The sequence below is a fragment of the Rhea pennata genome, chromosome Z (genome assembly GCF_028389875.1).
Source record: "Rhea pennata isolate bPtePen1 chromosome Z, bPtePen1.pri, whole genome shotgun sequence".
Taxonomy (NCBI): Eukaryota; Metazoa; Chordata; class Aves; order Rheiformes; family Rheidae; genus Rhea; species Rhea pennata.
Window position 1 is genome coordinate 82,204,615 of NC_084702.1, and position 20,759 is coordinate 82,225,373.

General features: G+C 37.0%; 1 protein-coding gene across 10 annotated transcripts in view; it reads left to right on the forward strand.

The window, feature by feature from the left end:
- The window catches only part of ZNF532 (zinc finger protein 532), a 57,036-nt gene that overhangs the window by 25,938 nt on the left and 10,339 nt on the right, over nucleotides 1-20,759 (forward strand). For 5 of the 10 annotated variants that reach the window (XM_062599178.1, XM_062599175.1, XM_062599176.1 and 2 more), the window contains 5 exons: nucleotides 346-527; nucleotides 3,542-3,718; nucleotides 11,078-11,240; nucleotides 14,423-14,701; nucleotides 17,389-17,421. In XM_062599178.1, the coding sequence (XP_062455162.1) occupies nucleotides 346-527; nucleotides 3,542-3,718; nucleotides 11,078-11,240; nucleotides 14,423-14,701; nucleotides 17,389-17,421 (834 nt within the window). Of the gene's footprint in view, nucleotides 1-345; nucleotides 528-3,541; nucleotides 3,719-11,077; nucleotides 11,241-14,422; nucleotides 14,702-17,388; nucleotides 17,422-18,655; nucleotides 18,701-19,756; nucleotides 19,844-20,759 lie in introns of those variants that run through there. The other 5 variants (XM_062599180.1, XM_062599182.1, XM_062599184.1 and 2 more) reach the window with 4 other exon arrangements.

The following is a 20,759-nucleotide window of genomic DNA, read 5'->3' on the forward strand; positions in this document are numbered from 1 at the left end:
TGAGTTGCAGGTTATGTGTAAGATTTTTACACTATTAAGGTAATCTTGGGGGGGGGGGGGCTAAATAGAATTTGTAGTAACCATATGGCCTCTTTCACAGCCAGCGTTCATGCAAGAGCTTTGTTGGATCAGAGCTGGGCCTAGGATGGCAATATGTCCAATATACCACCTCTGTCCTGCAAGATTTGTCAGTAGGGCCTGCATTTAGAATTTGTCTACTTCTTTTAGTTCACGTCACAATCATAACATTTAATCTTTTATTTAATATATTACAGTGCTTGACACAAGAAATTATATGTAGCTGAACCAAACCTTTTGTTTCATCTATTTTGGTTTATCGTTTAGAAGACATGCAATATCTGCCAGATGCTGCTTCCTAACCAGTGCAGTTTTGCATCACACCAGAGAATTCATCAGCATAAATCTCCATACACGTGTCCTGAATGTGGAGCAATCTGCAGATCTGTCCACTTCCAGACTCATGTCACTAAGAACTGCCTGCATTATACACGAAGAGTTGGTTTTCGGTCAGTATAATGATTACTTTTGTTGTCAATTTATTTATAATTTATGCTTTCAAAAGTAATTTCCCATTTTCATAAGCATTGTTTGTAGAGTACAGCTTCATTGGTTTAAAATTGTCATGGCAACAGTGCTGTTAGTACAACAAATTTTGGAATAAATACTGCATTAGAATTCAGCTTTGTTTTGGACATCTGCTCTTGTGAGTTACTGAATCAGAATATTACCTAATCTCACTCAGCCATAAAATGTCAGATTCAGGACTTAACAGTTTCTAAGCTAGAGAATTCAGATGTGTTGTCCTAATTTTAGGTTCTTAAGACTTTTTTTTGTCCATTGAATTTTAGACTGTTCTCTCGCTGGTAGAACAGTCATTTTCAGTATGTATTGCTAGAACTTTCTGTCAAAATACTGATGGGTATATTGCACCTTCTATTAGCATCACTAAAGCAACTCTTTCTGCTCTTCTTTTGTTGCTGGAGGTCAAGATTCTCAGCTTTGCACCACTTGACCATTGTCCTTTCTCATTCAAAGGTCCTGCTGTTTGGGTTCTTCATTGTGCTCATCAGTTCCTCTTTTAGTCTTGCATTCCCCTTGCCGCTCCCCCCCCTCCCCGCTATGACCATTTCCTGAGAAAATGGGGATAGGAGGCATTTCTTGGAAATTTCAAGTTTCGAAAGGCTTGAAAGATGGTTTTATTACAGAATTTTACTGTCACTGAATGGCAGCACAGCAGCAGTCCAGAAGAGCAACCTGTGCAGCTGGGCTTTGCTCAGTGCTCCTCAAACACTCCCATTTCATCTTACCTGACTAGAGCTGGGTGATTTAAAATCCTACTAGTAGGCAACTTCTTTCCCCTCAAGGCACTGCAGTTCATTTACTAGGATGGATGTGAAATGTTCTGCAAAAGGACGAAGGCGTCTTTACCGCATCGAGCCAGCTGCTATGGCAGTCTGTTTCCAGACTGTATCAGACCATGGATTCAACTCTGAGCTCTTTCAATGTTTATTTGCATTCTTCTGTTTAGTCTTTTCTCAAGCAATGATCTTTATTGCCCTAAATTTCTTATGTGTCTTTTCTCTCCGTTCCATCACTCCTTCCTCTAGTCTGTATCATTTCTTGAGTTTGGACATAGAACCTTCTTCAGGGACTCATGGCCTGTACCGGTAACACCAGAAGGCTCACAAACCTTGCCCTGTGAATCATCATAGTGTTGTAGGTAACTTGGTAATGGTAGTGTTACTAAAATTTCAAGATTTATTTTTAAAAATACCATACTGAGTCAAAATTTCTTTATACAGTGAAGCTAAACCAAAAATGTACAGACAAGGAAAAGCAATATCTGGAAAAACTATTTTCTTACTTCCTGGACCACTCCTCATTTTCTTACCACTGTGGAGCATGCTTTTGAGGAAAAACTTAACCCTTGTTGCCTTTCCAAAGGACCCGTGCAAGGCCAGTTTGATTTCAGTGGTTCAAGCCAGCTACTGGAGCTAATTCAACTGAAAAATTTAGCCTTAAGCCTTGCAATTTGCGAGCAAGAAAGCCATTGTAACACTCCAAGAAAGAAAGGCTTGAGCATTAAGAGCTCTGTTAATATACAACGGTGGATGCTGAGGATCATTTATTATTTAATGTCACTGGAGAACAAAATCCAGATGGGATTTGGACTCGGGGGGGATGGGGGAAAGAGAGAGGATAGAACCCAGCTCTCCTGAGGTGATACATCAGGCTCGAACTGATAAAGATTCACTATAATGAGAGAATCATGCTTTCTACCACTGTGATGAAATGTTCATCGCTGTATAAGGAGAGAAACTCTTAACAGATCTGAAAAAGATGAGAACCATTTACCTTAGAGAATGTATTGGTAAGTGGATACAATATAGTTCAACGTGTGTGTGCGTGTGAACATTCAAAATAATGGAATTGGGAATGTAAACTAAGTGCTTAAAAAAAGAATGATTTCACAAACATCAGAGGTGATACATTGTATGAAGGAAAACAAGATTACAGCATGCAGTGTATAATTGCATTTCATGCTTTATTGCCATTAGCAAGGCATTAGAACAGTATCAAAAATTACTTGATATGTATATGGCAACAAGAATGCTACCATGATATAAGCCAAAATTAAAATTTTTGAAAGGTAGAAGCCTTTTAAACTGTAAATCCTTTACTGAAAAATGCTGCTCAATAAGAATTTTTTTAAAGATTATCCTGTAATTGCCTAATGCAGTGTATTTTTGGACTTTTTTGGTGGCATGTAGCACTGGAGATGGGTGGCATAAAAGGGGCCATTGTGTTCAGAAATTACTACATTCTAATATTAATTAAATTTTTAATTGTTTTTTAGAATAGATGCGGAAGGGTCACAAATTTTCGACATTGCAGAAGTATGTTTTTGAAAAATATTTTCAGAAATCCAATCTGATATATTGATGTGATTGTAGAGCTCAAGTTTAGTTGTCCTGAATTAAAATTTACTGTTTTTTCTTAAATCTGAGCATTGATTTGATCGCTTGCACATAAAATCATTATCAATGTTTTCATAAAATCTAAGCAAGGGAAATGATAGGAATGTTTTGCTTACTGATTTTCCATTTGGTGGTAGTTTCTACATTACTGTGGTGTACTTCACACAATCCATTGCATGTGATAAAAATGCTTTTTGTAAAATCTCTTTACAAATCTGCAGAGGATTTAAGCATTCTTTTTACAATCAATACAGTATTCCTGTGTTGACCCTTCAGTCTGTTTGTTGTAATACCACAGAAACGTACTCTTCAATTTTCAAATCATCTTTGGGTAACTTCTTTACTCCTCCTCTTTGATATACAAATCTGTGATTGATTCTTACTGTGTTGTCTATACTTTTAAATTGACAGAATAGTGTAGTTTTATCAATTTGTGTATATAGGTTTACCTCTTCCACTTGCTTGAAAATCAGTGTTGATTCCATTTCTTTTAATACTGTGTTTTGCTAGGCTGAACTGACTCTTTTCCACTCTTTTTGCAGCTGCGTACATTGCAATGTCGTATACTCTGACGTGGCGGCTCTCAAGTCTCATATTCAAGGTTCTCATTGTGAAGTTTTTTACAAGTGTCCGATCTGTCCCATGGCATTTAAATCTGCTCCCAGCACACATTCCCATGCTTATACACAACACCCGGGTATCAAGATAGGCGAACCAAAGTAAGCAAAATTAATCTTTTACTGCACTTGCCTGCCTTTTAATAACTTGTGAAATTGCATTCTCTCCTGTATTTATTATCTTGTAAGTCACATACTCTGCATAGTGTCATCCTGTTGGTAATGTGTGGGAATACATGTTATGTATCCATGAGTTTTTAGCTGGCAATTTATTTGGTAAAAGTTAGGTTTCCGTGAATGTAGTGATAACAGTTCTTTAAACACAGCACTGCACAAGACAGTAATACAGTAATTACAAAAACATTTCAAACAAGTTACTCATCTGTGTTGCTTATTTTTAATGTAATTATCTCACCTGCATTTTACTGTGAACTAAGATAAAGTGATTCCAAAAGGAACTGCTAGGACACCTCAGCACTTAGGTAGAGGTATGATTTCATAACATCTGGTTGAAAAGGCAGGAAAGAATGATTTCCTCTATTACATACTTTGAGAGAGTTTTGTTGAGTACCAGAAACATGGTTCCTTCTGTACCTTCAAATCACAGGAGTAAGGGAGTTAGGGTATTTATTTGTGTTAGATCGGTTTAGAAGTACCAGTCGTTTTCTCTGGGCTGACCTCACGGTAGAGCTCTCTGCAATACAGGGTTCTTTTGATCAGGTAGCTGCTTTCTTGTCAATGTTTTTCCTGCAGGACCTGTTCCTCTCCCTGTCTGCTATTCATTTCCTCAATGATAGCCACAGGTTTTGGGACTGGTGACAAGGTTTTTGCTTCCCCAAGACTCTCATGACTTGAGGAGACAGTTTTAGTGTGTTACTAAGTGAAGTGCCTGCCATTAAACCTTTTCCAGCCTGAGTTAAGGCAGAAATGTTTCCATTCTGCAATTAGGACATCAGGCATAATTGCAGTAGATGGTTTACTGAAGAAAGCAGAAGAATCATATGGCAGTTAGGAATTCAGCTTCAGGGTCTAAGTTTAAAAAACTGCTGACTGCCCAAATCCTCAGCTGGAGTCAGTGGGAGCTGCAGCTCCAACTACTTTCTGAAAATTGGACTCCAAATCTTATCAGTTACAGCATATTGCCCTCTAATCCAGGCTTTTTTTCTTCTGTCTTGTTTCTCCTCTGCAGGTACAAATGAAGTACTGAGATTAAATACTCAAATATTTAGCTTTATTTTGTTTCTCCAAAGTGCACAGAACACACTAGTGCATTTAACCAACTGGGAGACTCAAGAAAGTGAGAAACACGACATAACCATGTATTTTTAAGATCAGATTTCACAAAGAGTTGGCTTAACATTGTTTCTTCTAACACATTATCAGGAGTTTAAGCCTACATCAATGTAAAATAGCAACAAACATACTAAGTTAACATTTTCAGTGGTGTGAAACCCTACCTTCTTTTAATTCAGGATAGTATCTTCAATAGTAGGCTCAGAAATACCAACATTTAATCTAAAATTTGTTTCAAGTTTCCACAACTTTCATCAGATAAAAACCAAAAGATTAAAATAGGCAGTCGTGTAAGGTGTTTTGCATAGGAGAAGTGCAAAAGATTTCTTGACTTGTGTTTGGATCTTTTGAATGGTTTCTGGTCAACTTTGCGTATTAAATATCTTGCATTGGTTTCCTTTTTGTATAGATGTGCTTATAATTACATTATTTTATGAACGTCTAGAAATTTGTTTATAAACAGACTAAAGATTTTAAGAAATACTACTGTAGTAAATTACGGACAGAATTTGCAGTTGAGTGCTCTTCTTAAGACATTATGGTTTTCTTCAAATTTAGCATTTTATCCAGGATGCTGTCTTAAATTCATGCAGAATGGCTAGTATGTTTTTCCCAGTATACACAGTACTTGGAGTTACTTGCTTCCCTTTCACAAACACCTGTAGGTAGTACAGTGTCACTGCCAACGGTCAAGATGCTTGCACTGACTGCTGTTTCACCATTTAATGAAGTTTATTTCAAGCTATCAGGACCTGAGGTTTCCCTCAGAATTAACTAAATGTATTCATGCTGCTCGGTAGCAACTTAAAAAGGAAATGATTTTGTTATTTATGTTAGTTGTTTTCTGAGGATATCTCTAAAATATGTTGATTGAGTAACATCAAGAGTATGTGGCATATCTCAAATTCTGCTTTATCTGCTGTAATATTCTGTATTTATATTTGAAGAACTATTGTTATATTTGAAGAATCTGCCACTACAGATTTATCTGTATTGTATTACCTGTCTTTCATGTTGCATATGGCTGGCATACATTTTAAAAGGTTAACAAATTAATAATTGAAAAGAAGCAAATATATAACACTGCAGATACGGTTATATAAGTTCGTCTGAATGTTTTTTTTTTCTGAAGTAAAATTTTAAAGCAAATCCAAGAAGCGTACAGTAGCCTTTTATGGTTGAAAATGTGAAGCCTTCGAGATTTATACACATTTGGTGTATAAAAGAAAGGCTTAAACTGATATTTTAAACATGAATTTTAAAGCTTACCCTCATAAGCAATGCTTCTCAACTCCTGCATGATTATGGAACCTGGTAACCAGGAGCCTGGTAACCTAGATATTCTTCTGGAAGTCACAGCAGTGCCTAAGGATACAAGGTGTCAGTGTGATGAACAAATCAAGGTAGCTAGGAAAGATTTATTAGTTCCATCTTATAAATAGGCTGCACCCAGCCCAATCCTGAGGATCTCTTTACTTGTTAATACAATTTTTATTTACAAGAATTAGGCTCACTGGTAAAGGCTGTGTGCCCCTGGCATTTACTGGAATAACATGATTTATAATTATGTTACAAATGGTTGTTCATCAAAATAGATACTGTAAATAATTAGCCTTAAGAAAAATGACGTTACAAGCAGTGAATCTCTATGGGATGAAATTAGGTTGTTTTAATACATAGAAGTGGATGGCTGTCTTCTCTTTTGACCTTTTCAGGTCCCTCTTGTAGCATACATAAATTGTTTTAATGGAAAACCAGATCTTACATATGATTTTTTTTTTTAAGTAAATAGTATAAGTTCTTACGAACAACTTTAAGATATTTTTTCATGGCTGATCTCTTTTTGGGTATTGGAGAAATTCTTGTTTATTAAGTCAGATTATGCTGTACTGTTGATGCACAGTATATTATCCCACTGGTACTATTTCTTTAGAGAAATAAATTATAGGAAGGAGAAATACCGTGCTCTAGTGGAAAAGCCTTTAAAATGTTTAACATATTTGAAGTTATATGAAAGTATCTTCCTCTGCAGTGTGTGTATTTATTCTAAGATAATACGTAAATGTATATTAATACGTGAATGTGTATTAACCATATTTTTGACCAGTGAAAAAGTGAATGTACAGTGGCTATTCTGGCGGTTACTGCTGGAGGGGGAGGAAGCAGTTAGTGAGTAGTAGCTCATCACCCTGGTTCTGTGATTACGGTGCGACTAACTGCCTTACTCAAGTAGCTTGTTGGATTGAGGCTGTCATAACTTACGTCCTGCGTGAGCATAACTGCCTTCAAAACTTCGGACAGGGTTTTCAGCTGATACTCACTAAACACTAACTGCCACAGTTATAAAACCAGCACATTCAGCTGCATTTTAGCAATTTAGCATTGAGAGTCATGCTTTTAAATGCAGTTGAAAGCGATGCTTTGTAATGAAGTAGTTGTAGCCACAACACATACTCTTAGGTATGTTGGTAGAAATTTAAATTAATACAGTTTTTTCTCAAAGAGCTAACTCTGAAGCTTGGATCTCCACCAGGCAGTTCTTGTACTTCTGTGAAAGCAGGGTAGTGACTTTGTAGCTTACATAGAAAATAAGAGTATACAGGACTTGATTTTTCTTAAAAAGATAGAATTTTTATTTCCATTAAATTTTGAACAGTGCCAGAATTTCCCGTGGCAAGTTCACCTTTTCCTGTCAGTAGCAGCTGTTATCAATAATGCATACTGCATTACTCAAGGATCAAGGTGATCATTTAGGGATTGATTTACTTTAGATACCATGAGAAGAAGCCAGGGCAAATAATATGCCATAGTTTATTTGATAAATTGTGTAAGCCTGTGACAATAACTATATATCCTATAGACCTGAAATAGTTCCAGCAGAGATCACAGTCTAGTTCTACCACAGATGATAAAACAGGTTTCTACTTTCTCATGTATCTATTTTCAAGATATGATTCTAATAAAAATATAAAGAAAGATATCAAAGATATCAAAGAATTATTTAGAATTCTACCAGTCTTTATTTGCAACTTGCTGACTTGGAGTGATATAATTTAACTCATCCGTCGTTAGAGCCCAGCCGTATGGTCTAGTACTTAGCCAAAGGTTCCAGAAGTCTGAAATACTGGTTGTTACTGGTGGTTTGTGAGTAACGAACCAGAATGGTGAAAATCACCCTGCCAAAGACAAGGTCTTGATGTACAGTCTCGTGCCACAGTTTACTGGTTAGTATTAGCCAATTTTGATGTTTCCTGACTTGTAGGCAAATTTGGTCATGGAGGTGTAAGACAGTATTTCTAAGAGACAGGAGTTAAGTCACAAAAATAAAGTATTTGGTACTACAGAATTTGGGAATACTTGCAGTTAATACCGGCCCTCTGTGAAAATAGTCTTACAGTTTTTCATGAGTTTGGGACATTACAGATTGACTACAGAACTGTATCAAGTACTTTTCTGAGGGAATTGTGTCTTTTCTTGGATGGAGTGAAGAAAGCTGTGAGTAGAGTCACTACTTTACATTACCTTTGGCTGCTTTGCTGAGGTGAGACCAAGATGTTGGTGGAGTGAGTGTAGTTGCCCAGTTGTTGTGTGTGGCCGAGGGAAATGATCCATCGCAAAGTGAGTATTTCGGCTCTTTCTGTCCCTTAGCGCTTAGCCAGTGCTTCCCATAGCGCGTGCCTGTAATAGCACCGTGCTTGGGGAAGGTTCACTCTCCATTTCTGTTTGTGCCCCTCTGAGCTGATCTGCCAGAGTGGTGATCCTTACCTCCCCTTCCATAGGCTGTCTCTTACAATCTCCGTTACAACTGTTTGTAAGACCTAAGTGAGTTTTTATTGACATGAGATATGTGAAGTGAAACTACATTTTATTAATATTTTTCCCTTACTAATTAAAGTCAAGAAAGATACCCTGTTTCTGGGAATCTCATTTACACCTTTCATAGAGGAATTATCCATGAAGTTTGGATTCTAAAGGAGTATGCATCAGTAATAAAGTTGATGAACTGAAATATTTGCTCTGAATAATGTTTAAGAAGCTTTTGTGCACAGTAGTTAGGGGGAGAGAATGGGGAGTTCGTCTGTATAAGAACTCTGTACTCACTGGGTGCAGTCACAGGATCACAGAAGGGTTGAGGTTGGCAGGGACCTCTGGAGATCATCTAGTCCAACTAGTCCAAGATCCTGTCAAGCAGGGTCACCTACAGCATGTTAGACAGGATCACGTCCAGGCAGGTTTTGAGTATCTCGGGAGAAGGAGACTCCACAACCTCTCTGGGCAGCCTGCCCCAGAGCTCTGTCACCCTCACAGGAAAGAAGTTCTTCCATATATTCAGGTGGAACCTCCTGTGGTTCAGTTTGTGCCTGTTACTTCTTGTCCTGTCACTTGGCACCACTGAAAAGAGTCTGGCCCCATACAGTCAGCAGTTGTAAGTTTTGCGGTAGCTGTGCAGACTGTGCAATCCGTATGCAAGGTTCATTACAGAAAGCAGTGGACACGCAAGTTGTAAGAGGAGGCTGTGCAAATAATAGATTTCTTCTAGTGTATGTCATAAGCAGAGAGAGGAAAATGTAGCCAGAATAACAGAAACATGTCATATACCACAAAAATAATACTTTTGACAGCTAATAAGTGTGCTGTTTCATTATTTGAAATATTTGAAAACACTGAATGGCTAGGAAATTGGGGCAATGTCCCTGTTCTGCTCAAAGCCCGGTGAACAGTGGTCTCTCGAGCTCTTCCAGAGACGAAGTGCTTGCAGCGGTACTGAGCTTCTGCAGTTGGGTTTCTTACATTTTATCTGCAGTACTACCTAAACTACTGCGAGCTGATGGGTCGGACTTGCCTTTGTCGTCTGATGGTCGATGGCAATGTTCTGTGTTACTTTTCTTTCTTATGTCATTTCCTTTCTTTCATTCCCCCCCCCCCCAAAAAAAAGTGATGTTTCTGAAAGAATAAAATCAGTCATTTACTATTTATAAACGAATGCATAAAAGAGTTACAGTTTGAATGGATTAGCTTGATGCCTGCTTTTAATTGGCAGCAAAGTAATTCTTAACAGAATCAAACATACAGATAAGCAAAATCAACAAGCAAAATATCAAGTAAATTATTATCTAGAATAATGTAAACTAACTTTTAATTATAAAATCATCAGTAAAATGAAGTAAATTTCAAACTATTGTTCCATAATAGCTGTTTTGGCATTTAGATGAGAGGACTAAATTTCTGGTTTCAGTCTGTTTTTTATCTGTTGGTTGGACACTTGTCAAAGATCTGCTAAAAATACAACTATTTTCAGGTTGTTAAATAACTTTCTTATGATTTTGTGATACAGAAATTTGGCTGTCATTTTAGTTGCAGGGACTGTGCTGTTAGTGTCCAAAACTTACCTATTTCTTTGTTAATTGGCATATTTGTTTGTAAAGCACTTTTAAAATTAGGTTAATGCAGTTCTTCACCAGTTACTCAGCTACTAAAACATAAATAAATTTTATTACAGTTTTTTTTTAGAATATTGTCCATCAGAATGGGAGATTTAGGTAGCTAATTTCAAAAGCTGTATAAGCTCTGAGAGAGGAGATTGTGGTTTTGGTGGTGTCTCTGCATTGCTTTGGTAGAAAGCAATTCTTAAAGGATTGTAATTGTGAAATGGGGAACTATCGTGCTATAAAGTTCCATCTTCAGATGGCTAAGAGCAAGAGTTTAGACTTGGCATTCAGGAAATTCAAAACCATGTGTATTGCCAAAAATGAATTCATCTTGAAGTATTTTACTGATTATGATTAAATTAATAACTCCTTCAACATATTGCCCTTGCCACCTGAAACAGTTATATTGTTTGTCCTTTAATTATAACGTGAGTTCGAGATGTTCCACTTTCACAGCAACTTAAGCAGTTGTTGGCTCTGTGTGTGTAACTGACATACACTGGTGGAGTTTGGCTTCTTGTTTGCACTGCCTAATGATTTTTTTCTATTGTTTTGATTGTTCCTTTATTTTGGAATTTGAGGATGTTTTGATTTAGTTTCATTTTAACTGGTTTTCAGACAATCTGAAATGGTTGCTTAAACATGTCAGATCTTACGTCTGCTGAGAAAAAAGTTAACATGATTCTTTCAAATAGATCATAAACAAAACTGACATTATTTATTGTACTTCTATTTTTAGAATAATATATAAATGCTCTATGTGTGACACTGTGTTTACTCTACAACCTTTACTCTATCGCCACTTTGATCAGCACATTGAAAACCAGAAGGTATCTGTTTTCAAGTGTCCAGACTGTTCCCTTCTATATGCACAGAAGCAGCTTATGATGGATCATATAAAGGTTTGTAGGCATTTTCTCATTTCATTCTTAGATACCATTTGTCATGTATCATATATGTGTCAGATGCTTTCAGAAAATACTGTAAAAGGCACAGAAGTTTTTTCTGTGTGAATATTGATTTTGATACAGGAGTAATATCTCAGTGCATTGCACTCCGTATGTCATTTTGTCAAAAATAATACTGGGTATAGGGAGGTAAGTTAGTGCAATCCTAGTAGTGAGCCTACTAAGTTAGAGTATTCTTAGTATTAGTATTCCAGTTGTGAGGAGCTGATGATGCTGAGTATGTTACAAAAATCAAGCCTTTGATTTTCAGAACTCAGTGGTGGGAACAAGTATACCTCTTGAATATATTTCTCTGTTTGTGTATGTGTGTGTGTGCACACATGTACCCAAACACATGCCACTTTGAAAAAATACTTAATGAATTATCTCAAAAATATCCTTGTAACTGAATGAATGGATTTACTGGAGAACATTTTCTGTCATCCTTGCAAATCATCAGCCCCCTGGCTATAATTTGTTAGCTATATGTTTTTAAGTATACTCTGTTACTTTGCTTTTAAAACATCAAATCTGTTAGCAGTGCTGAAATTTCTTGTACCTTATTTGCTTGATCAAAAGACACTGGGTAACAGTTGAAGTTATTACACCATTGTGAAGTACGATAATCCAGAATAATAGCACATAATTGAGTTGGATTATCTTGCAGTGACTCAGTAAATATACAACATATGGGAAAATCAGACATCTTTTCTTGTTGCTAAAACCAGTGTTCTGCATTTTTGGCTCAATTGCGGCACTTGCAACCTCTGTGGTTTTTGAGGTTACATTGAAAACAAGATCAGAAATCCTGGAAAAATGGCTGATTTTTTAAAGACTAGAGAAAGGAGTGGAAGGCAGACCAAAGGTGTTTAGACGTAGAAGGCCCAGATATTTTGTTTTTGAACTAGTTCCTGTTTAAGAATCGTCTCAAACTTATGCTAGATACCTTAATTGGTGCTCTCGTACAGCAATAGAAAGTCCTATATTCGGTTTCATTTGATCTACTAGTAATTGCTGCTTTTTTAACTAGTTAGGCAAATTCCATATATTGCAATGTATGCCTTATTCATGTAATTAGGCTTTTTTTATTATTCAGATGTTGTTGTAACATTTTTATATCTGTAGATACTTATTTCTTTAAAAAAACAATTTCTTCAGGAGCGTTATCTGACTTTAGGTAGAGCTAGGAGCTATGCTTACACAAGTTAGGATTTGTCAGCGTCTCCCATTACAGAATTATTCTCAGTTGCTTACAACTTGGGTACATTTTAACTGCATTGGCTGTAGTTTTCCATGGCAATATTTGTACTTTTGACCAGTATTCTTTTTAGCATGTTTCACTGCAAATGATTCAGACATTTGTGAGGACAAAATTAGAGAATCAGAATACATACTCAGTATTACTGCTTTTACTCAGAAATGCTAGGGTCTTTACATTTAGGATGTGTGTATAGGAGTAGGGCCAAATTGTTAATTGAACTGGGCAGGAGGGAAGCAAACAACAGCAACAGGGTGTAGGTAAAAGCAGAAGAGCATGCAGGGAGATGAATGCTGCTTAAGGGCAGAGCTGCAGCCCAGCTGCAGGAAGGGTAATTGTTTGACATGGCTAGGCATGAACCAACAGGGCGAAGACCTGGGGGAAAATAGAACGGAAAGGGATAGAGAGATGCTTAGGAGGAGATCATTTAAATCTATAGAAATAACCTACAATAATTCCTGCAGATGGGAGAGTATCTTTCTGGCAAAATAAATGTCTCACTTTCCTCTAATTGCTAGCTACAAGAGAATTGTTAACAGCTAGTTATAACAAGTGGCCAACATCTGGACTGTAGATTTAGCACTCCCAGTTCTATGGTAATATGTTATGTTTCAATGTTTTTGATGAAATAAGAAACTAAAGTAGAAGGATTATGTTTAAAGGACTTCACAGTATTCTTATAGTCTCTGAATCAAGAAGGTATTGAATGTTTTGGTGTCTGAAGTCGCTTATAGGAAGAATAATTAGGCTCGGGATGCCGGGACATGCAATCCGGGAGAGGACTGTACTAAAGGGCAGCCCAGGAGACCATTAGAGCACTGCCATTGTAATGGGCAAGTCTTTTGGATGGAAAAGAGACCTTCCTGATAGCAAACCTGTGTTCAATATGTTAAATTTTCTTGGCTTCAGTCACCTATGTTGGCCCAGAATCATACTGACTTACCACCGTTGGGTCTGCATTCATGTATGAATCTCAGCAATACAGCTGAAGCCCAGCTCTGCCTGAATCAGTCATCTCTTTTGTAGGCTCAGTGCTATATGATACTGCTTTCAGAAACCAGACGGGAAGGAGGCAGAGGAGTTCTTTCCTTCTGGCTCGTTGTTTACCTAATGTTAAATTCTAGAAATAAAACAGTGAGGACAGATCACTAGCAAACAACTGCAGGGTGCTGGAGGGCAGCTTGATAACCACCTCGTAGCTGTCCTGTCTCAGGGATCCCATCCACCCTGCCAACCTTTGATCCGTAGGACTGTGTTAGTAATGTTCATTCATATAAGGTAGGGCTTAACCCAGGCTTGACATAAAATACTAATATGTCCTAATAAAGATAATTGCCTCATCTTTTCAGAGTTGCCTTTTCTTGTCCTATTTTCCAATGTACCAAGTCAAAGTTTGTCAGTAAAAAAAAAATGCCTGCTTTCTGGAAATCTCTGAGAGTGTAGTTGGAAAGGAGGATACTTAATTAACTAAATTAGACAAGTAAAGTGAGAAATTAAACTTAACATAAAGGACTTCTTTAGCCTTTTTTCTTCCTCCCTACTAAACAGCCATTTAAACTTCACATAAACAGTCTCATTTTTTGTAATAATATCAAATGACTGAAGAAAAATACTCTTTAACTGTCTTGTGTCTGTTACTATTGTTGCTAGTTTCTGTTGATGTTGGAGCTTGCTTTTTTTTAATCATTTCTTTAAATTAAGAATGTGATCCTGAATTGTAGTATAACAGTGAAGTAAATGAAGGGTTTTGGTTCAGAGGTCTGAATTTGCATTTTGAAGTGTAGGTCTGCATTTTGCCGACACAACAGTATGTATACATCTATGTTAATTTTTTTTTACTCTCTCTTTTTTTTTTTTTTTTTTTTTTTTTTTTTTGCAGTCTATGCATGGAACTTTGAAAAGTGTTGAGGGGCCACCAAACCTGGGGATAAATTTGCCTCTCAGTACTAAACCTACAACTCAGAACGCAGCTGGTCACAACAAAGAGGACACAAAATCTGTCAATGGAACAGAAAAGTTAGAGAAGAAATCTCCTTCTCCCATAAGGAAAGCAGAGCCTAAAAAAGTTTCTAATCCTGGATGGACGTGCTGGGAGTGTGATAGGCTCTTCACTCAGAGGGACGTTTACATCTCCCACATGAGGAAAGAACATGGAAAGGTAAATGAGTAATACTAAATTACAGAAAAGTGAATTAAACCTGAAATATGAAGTATTTTTTTCTAATTTAGTTGTATATTTGAAAATGTTCCTGTAAATTCTGTCATTATTATTCTTTTTTCTCATATCGATTTTATCTTTCTCTTTTATGCTGCTTAGTTTTTGTCATTTTCTGCGTAGTAAGAAAATCCACCCATTCTCAGTTAATTGTAGGCTTATTCATCCAGTACAAAAATTTCTTCAAGAGGGAAAGAGTGAAAGATGTTTCTTCTGAGTCATCGAATCTGATCCAGGTTCTTTTTCTTCCTTTGTGCCTTCCTTAGTTCCTTATCTCTTCAAAATTCATTAACTGCTTGATCCAGGGAGTCAAATCTTGCTTTACTGACCCAGTGAGTGCCAAACAATTTCTTTTTAAAATACAGACTCATTCTAATGTCAGTTCATTGTTCTAATTCTTACACTAGCAGGTTCTGTCAACAAGTCAGCTTAGTTGAGCAAGCTGAGGTTTTATTTAAAAGGTTAGATTTAAGATAACTTTCTCAGAATTAATTGAAAGTAAAACATGGGAAAGCTGTATTCTCAAGACAGCAAAGACAGCTTGATGTCCTTGCTGCAACTCCTAGCTTGTCCAAGTAAGTGAAATTTTTTTAAAGGATTACAGGTGAGCAGTAGTGGAACTGAACAATTTTCCTCTGTTACTGCTGCAGGGAAGAGAGCTACAACATTGACTTGTTAAATTTGTGTTCAAAAGGAAAAGGATAATAGAAAATGTAATCTCATAGCTGGTTCAGTTTCCTTTTTCATCATTTAGAAAATTATCCTGATGTGTATCCTGCCTCCTCTCCTCTCCATACAGGTGGAAGTAGATTGATAGAGATAAGACATAAAATGATATTTGCCTCTGATCCTTGTGAATGCTCTCTTTTTTAAATTGGTCAGCAATAAAATTTGGGTTTTTAGCAAGAAGGCACCTAGAGAATTTTAGTATGTCTGAAACAACTGTAGCTCTTTAAAAACAAAGGATTAAACAGTGTTTGCAGTGTTATTAACAAAACGTTCAAATTTCAAATTGTTTCACAAATTTCTGCAGTCTTTGAGCAGTGGCCATTAGCAGCACAAGTTCTTTTGAATGTAAAAAACATTAATTTCTCTGTGATACCTGGTGTGAAAATGTAAGAATAGGTAAATGAATGCCAGAAACTGTGTGAGTAACCATTTTGGTTCTATGTAAAATCTTTAACAAATTCCTGATGATTGTAGACAGGAACTGTGAACAGATTTTTGTCAAAACTTTTCACCAAATTTTATTTTCTTCTAATGAATATGAAAAGTTTTCTAAAGATAATTAGAAAACACTTCAAAATACCACACATTTAACAAAACATATGTGCTTTTAAAAGTACAACATCAGTCATGTTGCAGAGCAAACTGTTTCTGTGCTTTTTAAGATGAGTTTGTAATTTCAGCATGAGTCTGCTGCTCATAGAGAAGAACAGCATAGACAGCAAAGTAAAAAGCAGTGCAAAAAAAATCTGTAAAGATCCTGGGAAATATAGAGTGAAGATAGCCAATTGTAGCAATACGGTACATGAGTTTATTATTTGGTTTTATTTTTCAAACAAACTCTTCAGAACTGAAAAAAATAATGCACAGTTGTGTATTACCTCTCTCGTACAGGTAAGAAGCAAGAATAATTTTCAGAAGTAGGGCGGAGGTATAGAAAACTTGCCATGCAAAGGCATTAGGTATTGGAAATTAGTTAGGATAAAGAAAGTAAAGCATGGAAAAGTGGAGTATGTGTCAGATTTTGAGGTGCGTTTGTACCATTTTCATTAGGCTGTAGGTTCTTAAATTAGAAGACTTGACTCCCTAGACTGTTTTTCTGGAGAGAGGTGAGAAACAGGCTCCTCCAGAGCACAATTTGAAGTATGTAATTTAGAATCCTATTCTAAATCTCCAGGAGGAGCCTTTCCTTATACTTTTCTTGACTTCCAACTTAAATATTTGAAGATAGGTGCCTAGGTAGATGATGTTCATCATAGACAAGATTTTACAGCCTGATACAATAAACATATACTTTCTGAGATGCTACCAAGAAGTGCATTGCTTAACAGAGAACTTTGTACAGTAAGTCTTCTCTGGTTAAATGTCTGTTTAAAGATGCTGCTATCTGAGTTTTACAGAAACAATTCAATTTGTTTTACAGCAAGAGCATATTCAGTGGTACTTGTGTTTACAGTGGTGGAGTTTGAGGAGTCCTCATTCATACATTGTGTTGCTGTAAACAAGAGTAAAGTAAAAAAGGAAGCAGTTTTGTCCATCTTCATTTCAGACTTTATACTTACCTATAACCTCACACTGGGTTTGGATCCAAAGTTCAGTGCAGTCAGTTCAGTGAGGCTCTTTGGGCTGATTCAGTTTGAGTCAGGCCCTCTGCTGTTCTTAGCGAATACGTAGTGATTTGTGTATGTAAGGCCACTCAAGTGCATGAACATTTACAGGATTGAGGCCAAAATACTTACTATCAAACAGAGAGAACATAATAGGAGAAATGAAGGACTGAATAACACGACTTAGATTTCAGTTCCCTTAATCTGTGTTTGTTTTGTTTTGTTTTGTTTTTTGCTTCCTGTTGCCTTGTCTACATTGGAACTGCTGTCAATGTTAAAAATGTTGTGCCCACCTAGAACCAGGGTTGGAGCCAGGAGGCAGCTATCAAGGTGAGCCAAGATTAGGATCCAGAAAAGCTGAAGGTTGTATTGACCAAAACATCTAGAATGATTAAAGGCTGCATGGAAGGAAAAGATGCGAGGGAGTTGGTATTTCAAGGAGCATTCATGGAGCCGGTGTTACAGGCAGGCTGTATTCAGAGAAGGGGAGGCTGGCGGGTGGCCACGGGAACCGCCGCTGCCCTGGCGGGAGCCTGTCTCCTGGGATCCTCAGCTGGGGCTGGCCCAGAGGCAGGCTGCAGTGAGCTGTGGGCAGATGCTGACACACGGTAGCTGTCCGCTTTGCAGTCCTGTCCTTCGCCAGCAGGAATGCTTTGATGCTTTCCTCAGCTGAGAAGTAGGGAATTAGACAGACTAAAGTTCTGTGCTGCACTGAGGAAAAGGAGCAGAATTGGAAGGGAAAACAGACTCATTTTGTCTAAGTGGAAAAGAATCATCCTGAGTGAAAATCTGTAATTTTCAGGATGCTAATATGATACAATAAATGCCAGTATGTTTTCAGAGTATGTGTCCCTTCAAATTACAGTGCTTATCTCTGAAACTCTCAGTTGTGCAAATTATTTTATTCTGTTTCTAAACATTTTTTTGAAAAGCTGAAAATACCAGACTACTGAGTGTCATCTCTAATTTTCTTATGACAACTACAAGCAAAAAACATCCAAGCCTATCTGAAAGGAGGCAGTTTCCATGTTCCTTCTTGCCTTCAGGAACTCCCACTCCATTTTTCAGCTGTGTCTGAAATACCTGCCTTCCTGCTGTAAAGAATTGTTTATTGTTAAGACTGCACGGCCACATTTCCAGGCCCCCTTGGAAAGGAATATACAAAACCAAACAATGATTATGACTCACAGAAGTACATTTTCTTTTACCTCGTTCTCATTTTATGGCTTGAGGGCATGAAAATCAGAGGAACAGCTGAGATCATGTGATCCCCATTTTCTTTTCCTGTTGCTCTAAAAGCCCATTTCTGCATTTACATCCATTGAAGTTCCTAAAGAACTGTTAATTGTTTCTGTTTCAAGCCTAACAGGCATGTTCATGACTCTTTACTATGTAATACCTATAAAGAAACTCAGTAAAATGTGCTGCAGTCCCTGTAGTGTGCCTGTGAAGTGAACGCATACTTCTGATCCTTTAACACTCACACAACCATAGTTTATTTTCTGTCAGAACCAGTCTCCTTAGCAGCGTGTAAAATACTGACTCCATCTGTTTTGTCTGTTAGTTCAGATGGTAACACACCAATGCTTTTAATGGCAAGCAGAAATAGGTTTAAAACCAGATACACTTATGTTTTACACTGATGCAATTCTTCAGAACAGAACAACTTCCCTGTGATATTGTCACTTTAGAATGAACTAGAGAATCACATCCAGCTAACCAAATCTACATCAAAGTGGCAGCAGGAATGTAAAGTAAGGTTAGTACCATATTGATAATGCTTTGTAAATATTAGTCTTTTAATATATGATGTTTAATAAGGAATGTGCAATGTTACTTCAGGAACAGTCATTATTATGGAACGTCAGATAATTATTGTGCTTTATTAATGACGATATTCAATAATTAAAATTTCAAGGCTCCCTTTTATTGTAGAGAGACTAGAAATGAGTGTAAAATAACAAGATATGCGATATGGGTCTAATAAAATCCCAGACTGCGGGATGAATTGATAGTTTTTTTCTTCGGTATGCTAGGTGTTGGTTAAGTATGCTAAAATGACGTATGTGGAATGTTTGTAGAAAACGTTAATTAAGCAATTCATGAGCTATTCACAAAATCCATTGTCTTGAAGGGTATTTGAAGATACTAGTTTCAAACTTTTAACTGCTGCTCTTGCAGGTTCACAATAAAATTCTGGAGCTGTAACCCTTTTTAGCTGATCCCAGGCTGGATTATTGAGACATAGGAGAGGTGTTGCCATGTATATCCTCTTTGGACAGACTCTTGAGTTTCCAGACCTTATTGGGAAATACATACACAGACAGGTACAGAGAGGTTCACATTTGCTGTATCCTCTTCCTGAGCTGATTGAAGGTAAGCCAGCTGTAGGGTAGGAAAACTTGTGGCCACCTTAATGTCACTCTCCACCTTGTCTTAAAAGCCCAGTTTACCAGAAAAAAATGTTACTAGCCTACTTTAATAAAGGATGGTACTAACAAGGCTTTACAGCTCCTGGCTTGAAACTGGTTCATGTATGTTTGCATTCAGCTAGGTAGAAATACATTTAGTTTCTTAGGACTTGTGCATGAAAAGACAGATGTTTTCTAAGTAGGAGTTGTTTTACTGATTCATACTAGCTTTGACATCCTCTTTCTTCCTGCAGCTAAGAGAGGAAGAAACAGCTAAGATGCTGTACAAGAGGTCCTGCTGTGCCTAGTTGCAGAACAGTGTACCTACAGGGAAAGATGCATCGTAAAGTTCATCAGTTACAGATTTCCTTATGTCTCGAGGAATTTTTTTAAAGAAGTTTAATAGACTTTTGCTCAACATCCAACCCCCTTTTAACATGCCAGCCTATAGCATGTGAATTTATAATACTCCCAAATGTTAAGTACTTAGCAATATAACTGTGGGTTTTTTGTTAGACATAAAATGTTGCATCTCGATTTGAATTCTGATGAGCTCTTGACTTCAGTGGAATCTTGTCAGTGAGATATACAGACGAGCTTAATTGTGCTTCATATTGAAAGGCATTTCCTCCCTTTGCATTCTGAATTTTCTGCTTTTCAGTTTATTTGCATATCATCTTTTCATATTGGAAGTCAGAGAGAATGGAAGCTTCCAACCTAACTTCTTATGGAAGTATGGAATCGCTGTTTAGTAAATTGCTCAGTGACTTTTAATTCGCTTTTTGCCAAGTTGTCAGCAAAGCGTTTCTTTTGCTCATAGCTTCTTCAAAGTGCAGCAGCATGACCGATCATAAATTTGACCTATATAATATTTAGCCTGTTTTGCTCTCTTCATGCTGGTGACTTAGTAAGTGGCAAGGCACATTTAAATTTACTGTCGTACTCTTTCCTAGAAAGCCCATCTTTCTGGTTTATCTTCAGATATCAACTTACTTTCATGACACTAGTCATTCTCATTGTCCATTCCTGAAACATTTCTTTCTGTTAAACCTATTTTTATAGAGTTTCTTGGAGGTAAAGTGCATCAGTGGAAAGGTGAAATGCGCCCTTGTTCTCTATACCAGCTGAGACGGTAGTATGCCTACCCACTTTTTCATTTAATTTCATATACTAATATTTTTGCTTGATTTTAGCTGTTTTTGTTCTTTCATTTTTAGCTATTATTGCAGAAACAGAAGTGTCCAGAGTCCTATTTGG